Source organism: Rhincodon typus, chromosome 25 (genome assembly GCF_021869965.1).
Source record: "Rhincodon typus isolate 14 chromosome 25, sRhiTyp1.1, whole genome shotgun sequence".
In the NCBI taxonomy this organism is placed as follows: domain Eukaryota; kingdom Metazoa; phylum Chordata; class Chondrichthyes; order Orectolobiformes; family Rhincodontidae; genus Rhincodon; species Rhincodon typus.
This window is the reverse complement of record NC_063356.1, coordinates 9,020,535-9,034,541: the sequence shown is the minus strand read 5'-3', so window position 1 is coordinate 9,034,541 and position 14,007 is coordinate 9,020,535. Positions and strand designations below refer to the sequence as shown.

Sequence of the window (14,007 nt, the reverse complement as noted above, 5' to 3'; positions counted from 1 at the left end):
AGAAATGCCAAAGGGGAAAAAACAATTTATTCTGTACGAGGGGACAGCGACAAAGTGGTAGAAGTGTTGCCATAGAGAATGCGCCAGTGATCAATGGCTAAGATTTGCTTAAATTTTAAAGCACGATGTTGAATCTGATTGGTCAAGGCAGAGGATGTCTGCCACCGAGTTTGAATTGAAAGAGGTAGTATGCATACATGTTCTGGTTGCAAAGAACAGGACCCTGTATATTAATATGTAGCTTCACAATATACATAGGTTCATAAATATAAATTTTATGCCCAAGTTTCACAAAGGAAGGCGTTAAAAAAACATTTTTTTTACCTCAGCTGCAGCAGGACACAATAGGTCTGTGTTTGCATTGTACAATCTAACTGAGAACAGGAGATTTGGTGATTCAAAACATCCTATCAGCCACGTGACAGCCTTGTGCAACACAGAAGCTTTGGAATAGTGCCTGTGTGGCTACTGTACCTTTTGCAGGACTGTTTTTCAAGCAAAAGCTGTACCAGCTTGAAACAGTTTAAAAACTGCAAGTATACACAACTAAAAACTTCTTCTAGGTCTGATAAACAAATATGTAAAATGTGGCTCAGTTGGCAGCACACACCCTTTGACTCAGGTCATGGGCTCACCACATTCTAGAAACCAAAGAACAAAAGTCCAGGCTGACCTTTCAATGCAATACTGATGGATCACCATACCATTGTAGAGATGATGCCTTTCAAATCATAAGTTCCTTCTGCCCCTTCAGATAAACATTACACATCCAAAAGCACTCTTCTGAGGGGTTCTCTTTCTCCCAGACTCTCTGCCAGTGTTAATTTCTCAACTAGCATCACATTACAACTTGCAGGATTTTTTCTAAATGCAATTACGGCTGACGTGCTTCCTGACTAAAAATTATTATGCTCTACATACTTCAAAGTTGCAAAGGACTTTGGACCGTGAAAGAGGTTATAGGAATGTAGGTCATTCACAGATTTTTGGGGCCTCCTGCCTCTGACCACCTCAAAAACCATACAAGCTCACATTAAAACATTGCAAAAATTCCAGTAAAATCCTTAAAAATCTGTCCGATCTCACCACAGATGCTGCCGATACCCAGCTAGAGCCAATTTTGACCCCAACGTATAGAAGTGTCAGATGAGGAGCCACTTATGGCACAGTGTTAGTAACCCCATCTTTAGGCTAGGCCATGTGTCATGTCCCACCCTGCTCCAGATGTGCGCAAGCAAACTCTCTCAACAGGTCGATTAGAAAATGTTCAGTATCATGAAACAGTTAGAGAATAGGAGGCAGCCATTCCACCTGTGACTTCTGTGTCAACTCTCCAGAACAGCAGGCACTTCACTTAAATCATCTGATGGTACTCTTTCTCAAAGACTGGATGTTAGGGACAGTTAGCACACAAGAGTGACAACAACAGAAATCTTAGCTAAGAATCTCAGGATATTGAGCTAAGGTGGATAAATGGGGTTGGAGTGTCCCAGCCATCACTTAGCAGAATGGAGGAGAGTGCCTAAGGGTCTGAATGTCCGTCTCTTTTTCCAGTGTCTTTTTCAAATTACCCAATCCACTCTTCACACTAGTATACCACTCCCAATACTCTGGGGTAGCCTAACACTGCAGTACTTTTAAGTATTTTGGAAATCAAAATACTTAACTACTGGTTCCCCTGCATCTACTATGTTTGATATTTCTTCAGAATTTAAATAAATTTGTCAAGCTTAAGTCCCCTTTCATGAAGCCAGCCTTACTCTGCTTCATCTATTATTTCTAAATGCAAATATTAGCCCCAACTTACAGGTCTTCACTTGACAATCACCACTCCACAGCACACAGAAACACGTAGAGTCCATGTACTCCAAACAAAATACCAAATCAGCTCCAAACAGAGATTTCCGGTTTTGCCACACAGAAGTAGACAAAATTACAGGGATGTACTTTTGGTGGAGTTGCTTTTTCATATATGGAATCAGTGAAGTGTTGGTACCCTATTAATGGAATACCCTTACTTTGTTGGCTGGTACAGACCCACTCAGTAACCTACAGTCTCAGCCCACTACTATAAAAGGGACATAGTTCAAAACTTGCATGGATCCATCTCTCTGGAGTGAAATAATAGAATCTGCAATAATACAGTTCAGTACAGTTACAAAGTTAATAATGAACTGAGATGATGCACATTAATATTTTATTTGAGATCTCGACACTATTGGGTTACTCAGTGCTTCAGGCACACCGATGTCTCAATTTACTGTGACGTTCATAAACATTTGATGGGGAATTACAAGTCACAAACATCTATTTATCCTAGTTAGTAAATCTTATGTAAATTAATATAACTTTCTTTACATTGTTTACAAATCTGCAAAATTATACAAAAATACAATTAGTTCCTTGATAAATAAACTATAGAAGGAAGATGGTCCAAAATTAATTCCATCAGTTGGACAAGCCAAGGTCATACACTAATTTGTTGTACACAAGGTGGAGATTCAAGGTTGAATTGAAGTGTATGTGGAAGCACTGCCCTTCAAGTCAAATAATGTTTGCAATAATCTGAGTTCTACTTTCCAATTGTTATATGATTTACTTACACAAACATTTTTCCCAATAAAGGGGGAATTCATCAGAACAACTTCAGTAACAAATGAACACTGCACACATAACACGCAAAGATCAGGGTCAACTTTTGTCAAACTCCCAGCTCCTTGATTGAGTTGGAACACTAACATGATCGTTGCTACCCAAGGTGAGAAGTGTTTTCTCAAAAGAGGTGCACTGTTAGAGTAGCGCAGTACTGTATTTGAAACAAAACTAGGCATGGTTTCTTTAAACAAGCAATTTTAAGTAGCAAATTTTAACGTGCGAATGTCACCTAGTTCATCAGATATAACTAGATTCAAATTCAGTATTGTTAATTGGTAATTCATTATTACATTTAGAGAACCAGATTCACAATCTAATCTCACTTTGTACAAGTTTGCCCATGACATTTCAATGTGAGCTAAAAGATGAACTTCAGAAATTTCAAACACAATCAAATTCTGAAAAAGGTGCATCACAAAGAAATATTAAAGACCATATTGAGCAACCTGGAATCAAGGACTGTCAATCAGCAACTGTTTCACAATCCAATTTGGGGACTGCAAAAAGTTGCCTAAAGCACAATGTCACAAATGCAGAGGCTGAAGTACAGTAAGATTTGACTAGTATCAAATGCTTTTGAAACGTAGATTAATTAAGCAAGGATACTAATCTCAGATCAAACCACTGAAGTCTAAAGCCTTGGCAACCTCAAGACCAATATAGGATAAACACATCCAATCAAATGGAAAGAGAAATCCTATCGATAACCCCATCACAATCTTCTGCCAATTATATATTCAACCACATTTCCAAGAAAGTGGAACAACTTTTGAGTGACATAGCTACGCACTGTCTCAAAAACAGACAAATTCAACTGAACTTTTTCTCAGATATAGTCAGGAACTTAATTTGATTAATATACATACTTAAAAATCAAACTGAAATACAACAGGAAAAGTAACAATTTAAAATCCATACTCAAAGATCTGGTAATGATTCTTGATGACTTGCAATCATCTTTAAAAAATTTACTGCAACAAACAAGTCAATTCCAAGAAAGTAATATGGTATGAACTACATCTCTAATAAAGTGTGCAGAATGGTGATCAGATACAATGGTAATTTCATGGCATGATCACCAGCCCACCAGATTAGGAAGATAAAAAGAAAGATTGGCTGTAGTTTACTAATGTTGTAAATCATAGTTTTCCATCCCATGCTGAGAAACAGTTCTGTTAAAAACAGCTAGTGAATAGCTTCTGATTGTCGAATGAAAGGGATGGCTCAGTCCACAACCCATATATGCCCTGAAACTCAATGCTGGCTTGGCTTGAACTAACATTCCTTTTATGTAACATTTAAGGACCAGGCTTCACTGAAACATGAAATCATTGTTTGTAAATTGGTCACTCTCTTTTTAAACTCAAAAAGTCCATTTGGAATGCACTGCCTGGCAGGTTGAAGCAGATGAGGGGAATTTATCAACAGGGAAAAACTTTCAAGGCTATTTCAAAGAGCAGAGAAGTGGGACTAATTGGAACATTCTTACAAAAAGAGCTAACACAGGCATAAGAGACCAAATAGCCACCACCTGTGCTGTTTACATCTACCTTTGGGAAGTGGAAACTCCTACTGTAGTACATTAGAAAGCAGTGACACAGACTCCTGTGTGTTATCACTCTGAAGAAAATCTAACCAGGAAACTGAGCTTCTTTAAACACGATTGACAGAAGTGGATCCAAAAAGTTTGCACAAATAATCTATTCACCAATGAAACTAAAGCCCCCCCTTCTCCCAACATTTTTAAAGGCTAAAGCTTAAAGATCAAAGAGCTAACCAAAAGCCCCCAATACAGCATACATATTTTAACAAACATAACCCATTAGCGCAAGCAATGATTTCCTTCACACTGACAGTTCTGAAATTAGGCTGCACCAACAAATCAAATCAGACAATTAAATAAAGAAGCTATGTCATTGTCTAACTTGTACAGTATAAGATGTGACATTATATTCTCCCTAAATCAGATTTGATTGTAAGAAAAATTTGCTGGAAACAGGGAGCAAAACTCACTAGGAACCTAAATGTAAACTCCAGTTAATAAGCAACTTGGGAAAAACCCAGCTACTGTATTCACAATATACGATCTTTATTTGGGAATTTTTTTTTTTTTAATTAACAGTAAGTGCTGTACTACCCAAATGTCATTCAAGTGGGGTAAAGCAGATGTACCTCGGTAAACCACAAGTACATCTCTAGGTGATTCACACAAGTTGGATCAAATAGTAGAGTGATAGAGAAACCACTGGTGTACACCATAAAAATAATGTCACAATAAAAGTTAAATGCTGTAATCATTAGATCAAATAACACTTGCAGATATATCAATCTAGCAAGCAGATTTTAGCACAATTTTAATTCCCCAGATATGTCATTGTAACTCTAGTGATTATTTTTTCACATGTTCCTTCATGTTGCAAACTGACTGAGCATTAACTGCATAACAAACTTCCCAGCAATTCCTAAATGGTAGGCAAGTGTGTGAGTGCACAAAATTTCAACAAAAACGAGGGGCAATTTGCAAATAAACTATTAACAAGATGAACATTTCCAAAGCCCTTTACTCTCATGGATCATTAGCTGCTCAGTAGCAAATTTTCCAGCACAGTCTGCCGGTGTTTAAGGGTAAAACAATAGCCAATAGACTCTTCAGTCTCTTGAATTCGTTTCTGGAATCTGCAGCGATCCCGGGCATACTCTTCCCAGGGTCCTTTACGGATTTCTTCATTACTCACATAATAGACAGTGACGTGCTCATCAAAGGCAACCTAAATTTAAGAAAAGAAGAGTGGTTTTAACAGTCATAAAACATTTAATACCAAAATGATAGCTGTAAAAGAAACATTAGGAATTATCTTCAATATAACCACCTTCTGTAGTACATCAACTCACGACAAGAACGGTACCCATCTAGAGAAATCAATTCATTAAAACAGAATTCAACTTGAATGCAGATTAAGAATTCACTGCTCTCTACCAGCGTATCTGAAAAGTGGTGGCCAAGAGGACTTCAAGCATCAAGTAATCAAAAGAAAAATGATTTAAACTGGCTTAAGTTCAATAAATTGAATTTGCATTGAGCAACAGGAGGTTAAAATAAAACAAGTTTGGAAACTTGTTTCCAACTGTCAAGACTGAAGAGTCTTGAATAATCACTAATGTAAAAGATGAAAGCATAAACAAAGACAATACTGTATTGGGATCTGACAATTGTTAGAATGAGGAGTGTCTAATTGCAGTCTCTCAAGTGAGGTGGCCAATATTGAACAGTGTTATTTGAACACTGATTTAGAAATGTCAGTATTCTGCTGCCCATGAAGCTCTTACCTTTAAGCATCATCCTACTTGATACGTTTTCCTTCCTTTACACGAGTCAGTTCAAGAAAAAGGTCCACATTATAAAGAAGAGGCAGTACAATGGTGCTTTCAGTATTGATTATAACAAATGAAATGAGTTGCTTGGTTACTACAGTTAGATAATAGAACTTTTTTTTAAAAAAATTAGGTTTAATTCTACTTGCTTTACCAGGCTCTAACATAACAGTACAACACTGAAGGGGAACTCAAAAATGTGGCTTGTATCTCAGATGAAACCTTGTTGGCAACAGTTATACATTTAAGTCAGTTCAGTACTGATGGTAGACAGCAGATAACCCATAATTCAGTATATTTCCAAACTTTAAGAGGAGGTAGAAGGATAAACAGAGTTTCACAGTTGGACACTTTTGATTATTATTCCTTCTGTTCCTGCTCACCAAATATAGAGCTCATACCAGCGCCAATCACAGGCAACTCAGTGTATGTTTAGGAATGGTCTATGAAAATAACACCACAATGCTGAGTACCTGTCATGTTTGTCTTCAGTCAGTGGACGTGCTGATATACGGTACACGCAACAATGACACCAAACTGAGCGAAATTAATGGAATGAAATGCAAATCAACAGTCACAAATACAAAAATAAGGAAGGGTGTTTCAATTCAGTGGGATTAGACAAAACTGGTGTTAAGCAGGTGATCAATGATGGAAGAATTTTACATTCCAAAACCTGGATATGGAAACTGTTGTGTAAGCACTGCATGTATTGCAATGACATTAAGAGATCTTTGAGTTTTAAGCATTTTCATTGAATTTGCTAATTATTTGCAAATATTTGACCATGGAACCATTTCCGACTGTCAGGAAAAACCCATCTGGTTCATTAATGTCCTTTAGGGAAGGAAATTGCCATTCTCACCTGGTCTGGTCTACATGTGACATCAGACCCACAACGATATAGCTGACTCTTAACTGCCTTCTGGGCAATTAGGGATGGTCAATAAATGCTGGCTAGACAATGACACCCACTTCCCATGAATTAATTAAAAGAATCTGGCGCCACAATATAGAAAGGGTGTGCAACTCCTGAAAAAGGTTAAAGACAAGCAGCAGAATGATTGAGTGGATGGAAGGGTTATGCAAAGTCAGTTCCTTTTTACTGGAAAAGAATTAAGGACTTGTATTTCAAGGGGTCAAATTCAAAACTGATTCACACGAAAAGTAGTTCAGTGAACAAGCACCAATGAAACAGGAGCGAACAATGTTATTTTCTGAATATTAATACTAAAAATATTGTAGACGTACAATTTGAAACTGCTATTGTAGTAGTATATCATGGATGAAGCCTTAATGAGGATCATCACAATTGAGAATTTCCTTACCTTATAGCTCATTTGTCAAATAATTGATATTGACCACCAATAGTCAACATTGCATCATAGCAGACGGCTAAATAAGATTTTTTTTCCTTTATTCTAATAGCAATTCTAAATGTAACATGTCCAAGCAAAATTAGCAAACAAACTTTTTATAGTAGCTGTGCTATTGGCAAAAACACTGCATACTAATCAAGCACATTACTCCAAATTCTATATATTCACATTCTCCTAACTAAGTCACACTATATTAACAAATGTTAAATTATTAAGTCCTGGAGGCTCTCAGCTTTGAGAACAGTGTTACCCAAGCTGACAAGTAACAATTGCAATATCCACTGCAAGCCACAATCAACTGAAAAGAAAACATCATGGCAAATATTAGCCATCAATACTTGCACCCAGAGTTACCAGTATTATGGGAAGTCAAGTAATAGAAAATAAACCCCATCTCAGAAATACACAGCATCAAAACTTACATTTAAGAGTTTTTGGGAGGATGTTATTTTATGAAATGAGGAAACCAATCGTTGGATGCAAAACAGAGATGCTATTTTTGCTCAAGTGAGCACAAATGCAACAAGTTTAACATATGCAGCCAAGGGGCTTGGGAACTAAGTAAGATGTTTTTTCAATTTGTTTTCAGCGAATCAAATCCCAGTCAAGACCAATAGAAAGAAAATCTTTCCATCTAAATTAAGTCAAGATACACAATTTGGGTTTTGAAAATTGCAGGATTAGTACCAAACAAATGCATTTGAGATCTTATTTTCAAACTAGGCTGAAATCTCCCCCATCTCCCCACTATAGTTATTCATATTTCATTGCATTCCTATGAGTAACCATTACTGTTGCTAGGAATACTTAAAGGATGAAGGCACCCCAGCCTTCAGAATACAAGAGCCAGGCACTTTTCAACTTCAGCTGGTCTACTTTGTGCATCTCATTCTGTAATCATGACAAAAATAAATAAAAGAATCTTTGAAAGACGTTGTCTATAATCTGAACATCTAAAATATGGTGGGAAGAAAGAACTGCAACCAGTTAGGATGAGTTTCTAAATTAACAAGAGTAGCATTAAATAAGCTAACAAAGAACCAAGCCACCTTCCGGGAATTGTAGCTGTTCTTTCACTTTTGTTTTGCAGTCACTATTCAACTAATTGCCAGATGCCTATTTTCGTTTCACAAGTCAGTATGAGAGGAAATTGCTTAGTGATATTGTGTGAGCATGAGAGAACTCAATAAGTCATCCCATCATAAGAAATTTGACAAATACATCACAATTGGAAACAATCTGAATAAATTCTCAAATGGGGCCAACTGCTCCCATTTTTCTTTGATTTGTTTGGGATGGGAGCTAGAGAAACTAAAAACAAAACCCAACTTTTTTTGCAATAACCGTGAAACTAGAGTCCACATTGACTTCCTCGTAAAAACATTATTATAGCAAGGAGGACTGTGAAGAATGCTGATACAAGATATATTCCATAAAGAACTCCGGCTCCATTAAAGATGCAGACACTTACGCCTGGAGTCAATGCCCTGTTCAAACCTCCAAACAAAAAGCTGCATGAATGCCTTAAAATGACTGATCTCTACATCACCTTCCAACGTTTCCCAACATGAGAAATCAATAGCACCAAACTTACACCCTAAATGCTGAGAATTGAGCAGACAGAGAAATATTTCAGAATCTGAATAAAATAAACCCAATAAGCCAACGCCAAAAGGTAGTATGAAGTGGGTGCACTGAAATAAAATTTATGTACAGAAAGTGACAGCCATATTAAAACTAACAATTCTGACCTGAAGTTAATTGTGTTTTCAATCTAGCCAAATACGCAAGTGACATGTGGCAGAAAATCAAACACAAATTGTTCAAAAAATTCAAGCACTGAAATCTGCTTTAACTACTGAATCATTAAGTAAACCTATCTAAAGTTGAGGGCAATGAACAAATTTGAAATATTGAAAGCATTTTGCTGGAAAGTAGCAGAATGTATTGCTTTATAACCTAGATGTGCAACTGATGTTCATTCTTGTCAACTTTTTAAAGTTCATAAAATGATTCCTTTGCTCAATATGACTGTAATTCCAACCAGAAAACACCAAATCTGGATAAAAGTCCCAAACAGACCACTTCAGACCCTAGTTTTGCTGCTTGAACATTAGTGCACAAATAACCATATGGAAAATTTCTTTCTGTAATCACACCAAGATTCCAACACAGTTCAATAAGCTCTTACTCACTCCATGTACACTCTAAACATCTGATTCATGGTATTGATGAAATAGTGCTACAAGTGACTGCTGAATGAGTCAGATATTATAAATTAATACACAGTAGTGTCCTTATAGGTTAAGCTGCAATACCACCAGAACAATGAAATGCCAACATTCTGAGAACGAGTCAAAAAAAAGGTGACTGACTAAACTCAAGGGAATTACCAGGATTCCAGGAAAAGTACTTGGTAATCCAGCATAGTAGGCAAAGTGCCGATCTGCTTTATTATTTTGTAGGTATCCAATTACTATCTTGTTGTCTCTCTCTCATCTTTTGAAGGAAAATAAAGGAAATTCTGTTTTATTCTTTTTCACTCTCCAGTGATACAATAAAAGACAAGTTAAATTTGTGCAACAACCATCCCAACCCAGAGTCTGAATATCTACCTGTGATATTTGATGGTATTCCCATCACAGAATCTCCCACACCACAAATATTTGAGCACCCCTAAAATGGAAATTTAGTTGTACATACTCACTTCCCAACTCCCCGAAACAAATCCACTTGTCTTGAAGAGAGTGACTGCAATAGTATCCAAGAAGCAAGACATCATCCACAACAAATAGCCAGCTTGATCAATATCCTGGATCTACCCTGAACTCTAGCAGTGGTTGCAGACTTTGCTATCTACTGGATGTTGCCAAGCAAACCATTGTGGATTCTACACAGCTACCCCTCCAAACCAGTGATCCTGGAGATGGTAAATCCAGAATGACAAGCAGACAAGGCAGCCATTCAGTCCATCAAGTCCACTATGGCTTTCAAAGGGCAATTCAGTTAACCCTGGGTCCCTGGTGCTCAGGCAGCAATGCTAACCACTGAGCTACTGTGTCACATAACACTTAATACAAATTACTTTAAAAAAGCAAACTTCCACTAAGAAGGGTGCACATAAAAGGGAAAGACAGCCTCAAGATATGTCATGCAAATCACTTCCTTCAATTATTTAAACAGAATTACTATCTCCACTGAAGATTTTTCAGGTCCACCCAGCACGCTCTCAGATAAGTGGGCCACTCAGACAGATAGCATGCCATAGTCTATGGGACTGTTCAGAAGCAGGCCAACATTACCTACAAACCCAGGGTTATAACCCAACTGCTTCTCTGCTTACCAGCAACTAATTTTTTTTGTTCTCACCGGTCATGTAATGGCTGACTGTGGATGTTTCATCTAACATAAGACAAGGTTGTGACGTGAGTATTTGCCACGTGTTTAACTTGCTCACAAAACCCTGGGTGTTGTTTGGGCAGAGTCTACCTTTCATATTTTTATTTAAGTTGCACATTATCACATGCAGCAATTCTGTGCAAAACATTTTCACGAGGCATTTCTGAAGTACACACCAACAACTTAAAACACATTACTTTGAATTTTCCATAAGTGGTGACTAAGTCAACCACGTACATTAAGCATTATAGCATCCATTATTTTAAAGCCACTTTAACTGCTAGTTCCAGACTAATGTGAGATTCACAGTGTAGTCAATACAGAAATTTCAGGAAACATTAGGTTCAAATATCTGAAGTCTGTTTGCCCCTGCATCTTCAATTCTCAAATGATATCATTGTCTGACATAGGGAAATCAAAAATTAGTTACCTTTTTGGAGCATTTTTTTACAGAAGCTACTTTGGTGAATGTTTTCTGTAGTTCATGCTGAATTTCGTCAGTAAACCCACTATCCAGTCTGTCTGAATCATCGTCCAGCTCAATGGTACACAACTTGGGTTGCTGAGTGCAACTGGACTGGAATACAGTTCTTGTGTCCTTTTTGTGTCGGGTTTTAATGCAGGCTTGAAAATTCATAAGGTTATAAGGATCGGAGGTCCCAGCTAAAATGTTCAACAGTTCTTCATCAGTATCTGAGAGTTCAGAACTGCTACCATCGCTGTCAAAACCATCGTCACCTGAGTCGCCGTCCTCATCCTCCTCACTGTCATCACTATCACTAATGGAGTTGCTTCCTAAAATATAAGCTATTGTTTTATTGGAGCAATGAGGTCTGGATACGGGATAGCAGTCATCCTCTTCCTCAGCATCATCCTCCGATTCATCACTGTTACTCTCATCGCTATCCCACTCATTGTCTCTAATGGTATTCTCAATACCCAAATACTGCAGGTCGAGCACGGTCGAGTCAACTGAAAGGGGCAGCAAAACTATCTTTTCATTATCCACGCAAGTGACCCTGTTGGCCTTCAGATCATTACCTTCGGAGCAGTTGTCTACACTGGGGGCAGGCTCAGGAGGCACCCCTTTGCCTGAATACCTCATGTTTTGGCACTGGGAGCCGATATGCTCCTCTTCCAAGCTGGAATAGCCGTAGTCCTGATCGGATGGGGTGGCAATGCCCACCCCTCTGTGGTAGTGGGAGAATTCCAGGTATTTCTCCATCTGCTGGATGCTGGGCTGCGCTGGGGCCAGCAGCTGCTGCACAGAAGCTGCTGGATAGTCAGAGCTCCACTGGGGCAGTCCTAAGCTCGTCCTGTCGAAGTCCAGGGGATGAGGCAGGCATGGATGGAAGGGGCTGGTTTCACTGCTGCTGGCCGTTTCCAGGGAATAGATCCGCCCCAACACTTTGGACAACAAGCCGGGGAAGACCGGGACGAGGGTCCGAGCGGCAGGGGAAGCCTCGGGGATCTTCGGCGGCGCCTGCACTACAACCTCCAGCTTCTTCTCCTCCTCCTCCTGAGGTGGAGGCTCGGCTGCCCCCACCCAGTGCCAGGCGGCGGCCCAGAGACCCCCGATGGGGGACACGGCCTCCCTCTCGCCGCCGACTCCCCGCATTTTGTCCAGGACAGGCCCCAGGAGGCCCGAGCCGCGGCTCAGGTGGGGCTCCCCTTCGTGGCGGTGGAAACGGGCCAGGCTCGGCCTGTGAAACAAGGACAGCAGCCTCATCCACGGGCTCTGGTAGAGGGCAGGCCCGACAGGGTGTCCCCCAAGGCCGCCGTCACTGCAGGAGGCGGCCGCGGGGGCTGGACCCGGCTGCTCCCAGTTCATTTCTTAAAAAAAAGGAAAAGATTCACGACAACAACAATAAAAAAAATCGCCCTTGGGGGGGAAACAATGTATAAAAAAAACACAACCGACCGACCGACTGCTTTACGCCGCCCGACCGTTCCCTAATGGTTCAAGGCGCAGCCGCCATTTTGTGAGCCAACGAACTTCGGCGCCCAAACCTCGAAATTAGAAGCGGCCCAGCCGTAACAGTCCGCCCGGTGCCGCGATACGACCTGCAGGAGATGGTGGAGGTGGAGGTGAAGGTGGTGCTGTTGCTGCCAGATCTCGGTCCTGTCACCGTCCATCCCGCAACACGCAACCGTCCGTCCACGCTCCTCCATCTCCCGAGGCGGATTGAAGTGGAATGGGGGGGGGAAGGTGGGGGGGGGAAGGTGGGGGCGGGCGGGCGGCCGCGATTTCATCAGACACACGGCGGGCGTCGCGCTTTCCTCCCCCGCTGCTGCCACCTAGCCAGGAGGCTGGCCTCCAGTGGGAACTGCAAAAGGTCAACTCCTGCCCGGTCTTCGGGATGTGTGTGTGTGTGTGTGTGTGTGTGTCATGATGTGGAGGTGCCTGCGTTGGACCAGGTCAGAAATCACACAACACCAGGTTATAGTCCAACAGGTTTATTTGAAAACATGAGCTTTCGGAGCCTCAGACCTTCTTCAGGTGTTAGTGATAGAGGTAATACCAGACACAGAATGTATAAGTAAGAGATCAAAGGTTCACACCATTGATAGAGGATGTAATAAACAACCTAAGATGCTGTTAAATCTTTAATCAGTTAGAAGGTTTTAACGGATTAATAGATATATGTTAATCCACGAATTCCTTTCAAGTCATTGCCCTGAGAGAAATGAAGATTTTATCAGTGTGAAGAAGAGGTGACATTTCAATCAGACAATGCATGTTTAGGTATGAGACCTTGTTTAGACTGTGTTTGTGTTTTTGTTTGGAGTCAGACTGGTTTTATTACTCAAGTAGGAATTTATAAAATGCCATATTGACTGACTGTCTATAATTGTGTTCTTTTTGAACAAAATGTATCTGTAAATACAAATTCACCCCATAGATTCAAGTGTATGTGCGTGTGTGTGTATGTGTCTGTGCGTGTGGGAGAGAAAGAGTGTGTATGTGCGTGTGTGTGTGGGAGAGAGAGACTGTGTGTATGTGTGTGTGTGTGCGTGGGAGAGAGAGAGTGTGTCTGTGGGTGTGTATGTGTGTGTGTGGGAGGGAGAGACTGTGTGTGTGTGTGTATGTGTGTGTGTGGGAGGGAGAGACTGTGTGTGTGTGTGTATGTGTGTGTGTGGGAGGGAGAGACTGTGTGTGTGTATGTGTGTGTGTGGGAGGGAGAGACTGTGTGTGTGTATG

General features: G+C 40.1%; 1 protein-coding gene across 1 annotated transcript; it reads right to left on the bottom strand.

The window, feature by feature from the left end:
• Positions 1-2,180: 2,180 nt before the first annotated feature.
• On the bottom strand, positions 2,181-13,067 carry LOC109913829 (protein phosphatase 1 regulatory subunit 15B). Its single transcript, XM_020513377.2, has 2 exons — positions 11,236-13,067; positions 2,181-5,423 (listed from the first exon to the last, which is right to left on the bottom strand). Exons 1-2 carry the CDS (start codon positions 12,634-12,636, stop codon positions 5,232-5,234), a joined length of 1,593 nt encoding a protein of 530 aa, XP_020368966.1. The 5' UTR covers positions 12,637-13,067; the 3' UTR covers positions 2,181-5,231.
• Positions 13,068-14,007: the final 940 nt, after the last annotated feature.

What these genes read in the sequence shown, in the direction of transcription:
- LOC109913829 (XM_020513377.2), bottom strand. Translation starts at nt 12,636, where the DNA reads ATGAACTGGGAGCAGCCGGGTCCAGCCCCCGCGGCCGCCTCCTGCAGT. An exon ending in TAAAAAAATGCTCCAAAAAG is followed by an intron (nt 5,424 to 11,235) that starts GTAACTAATTTT and finishes TCTTAAATTTAG; the next exon opens with GTTGCCTTTGATGAGCACGT.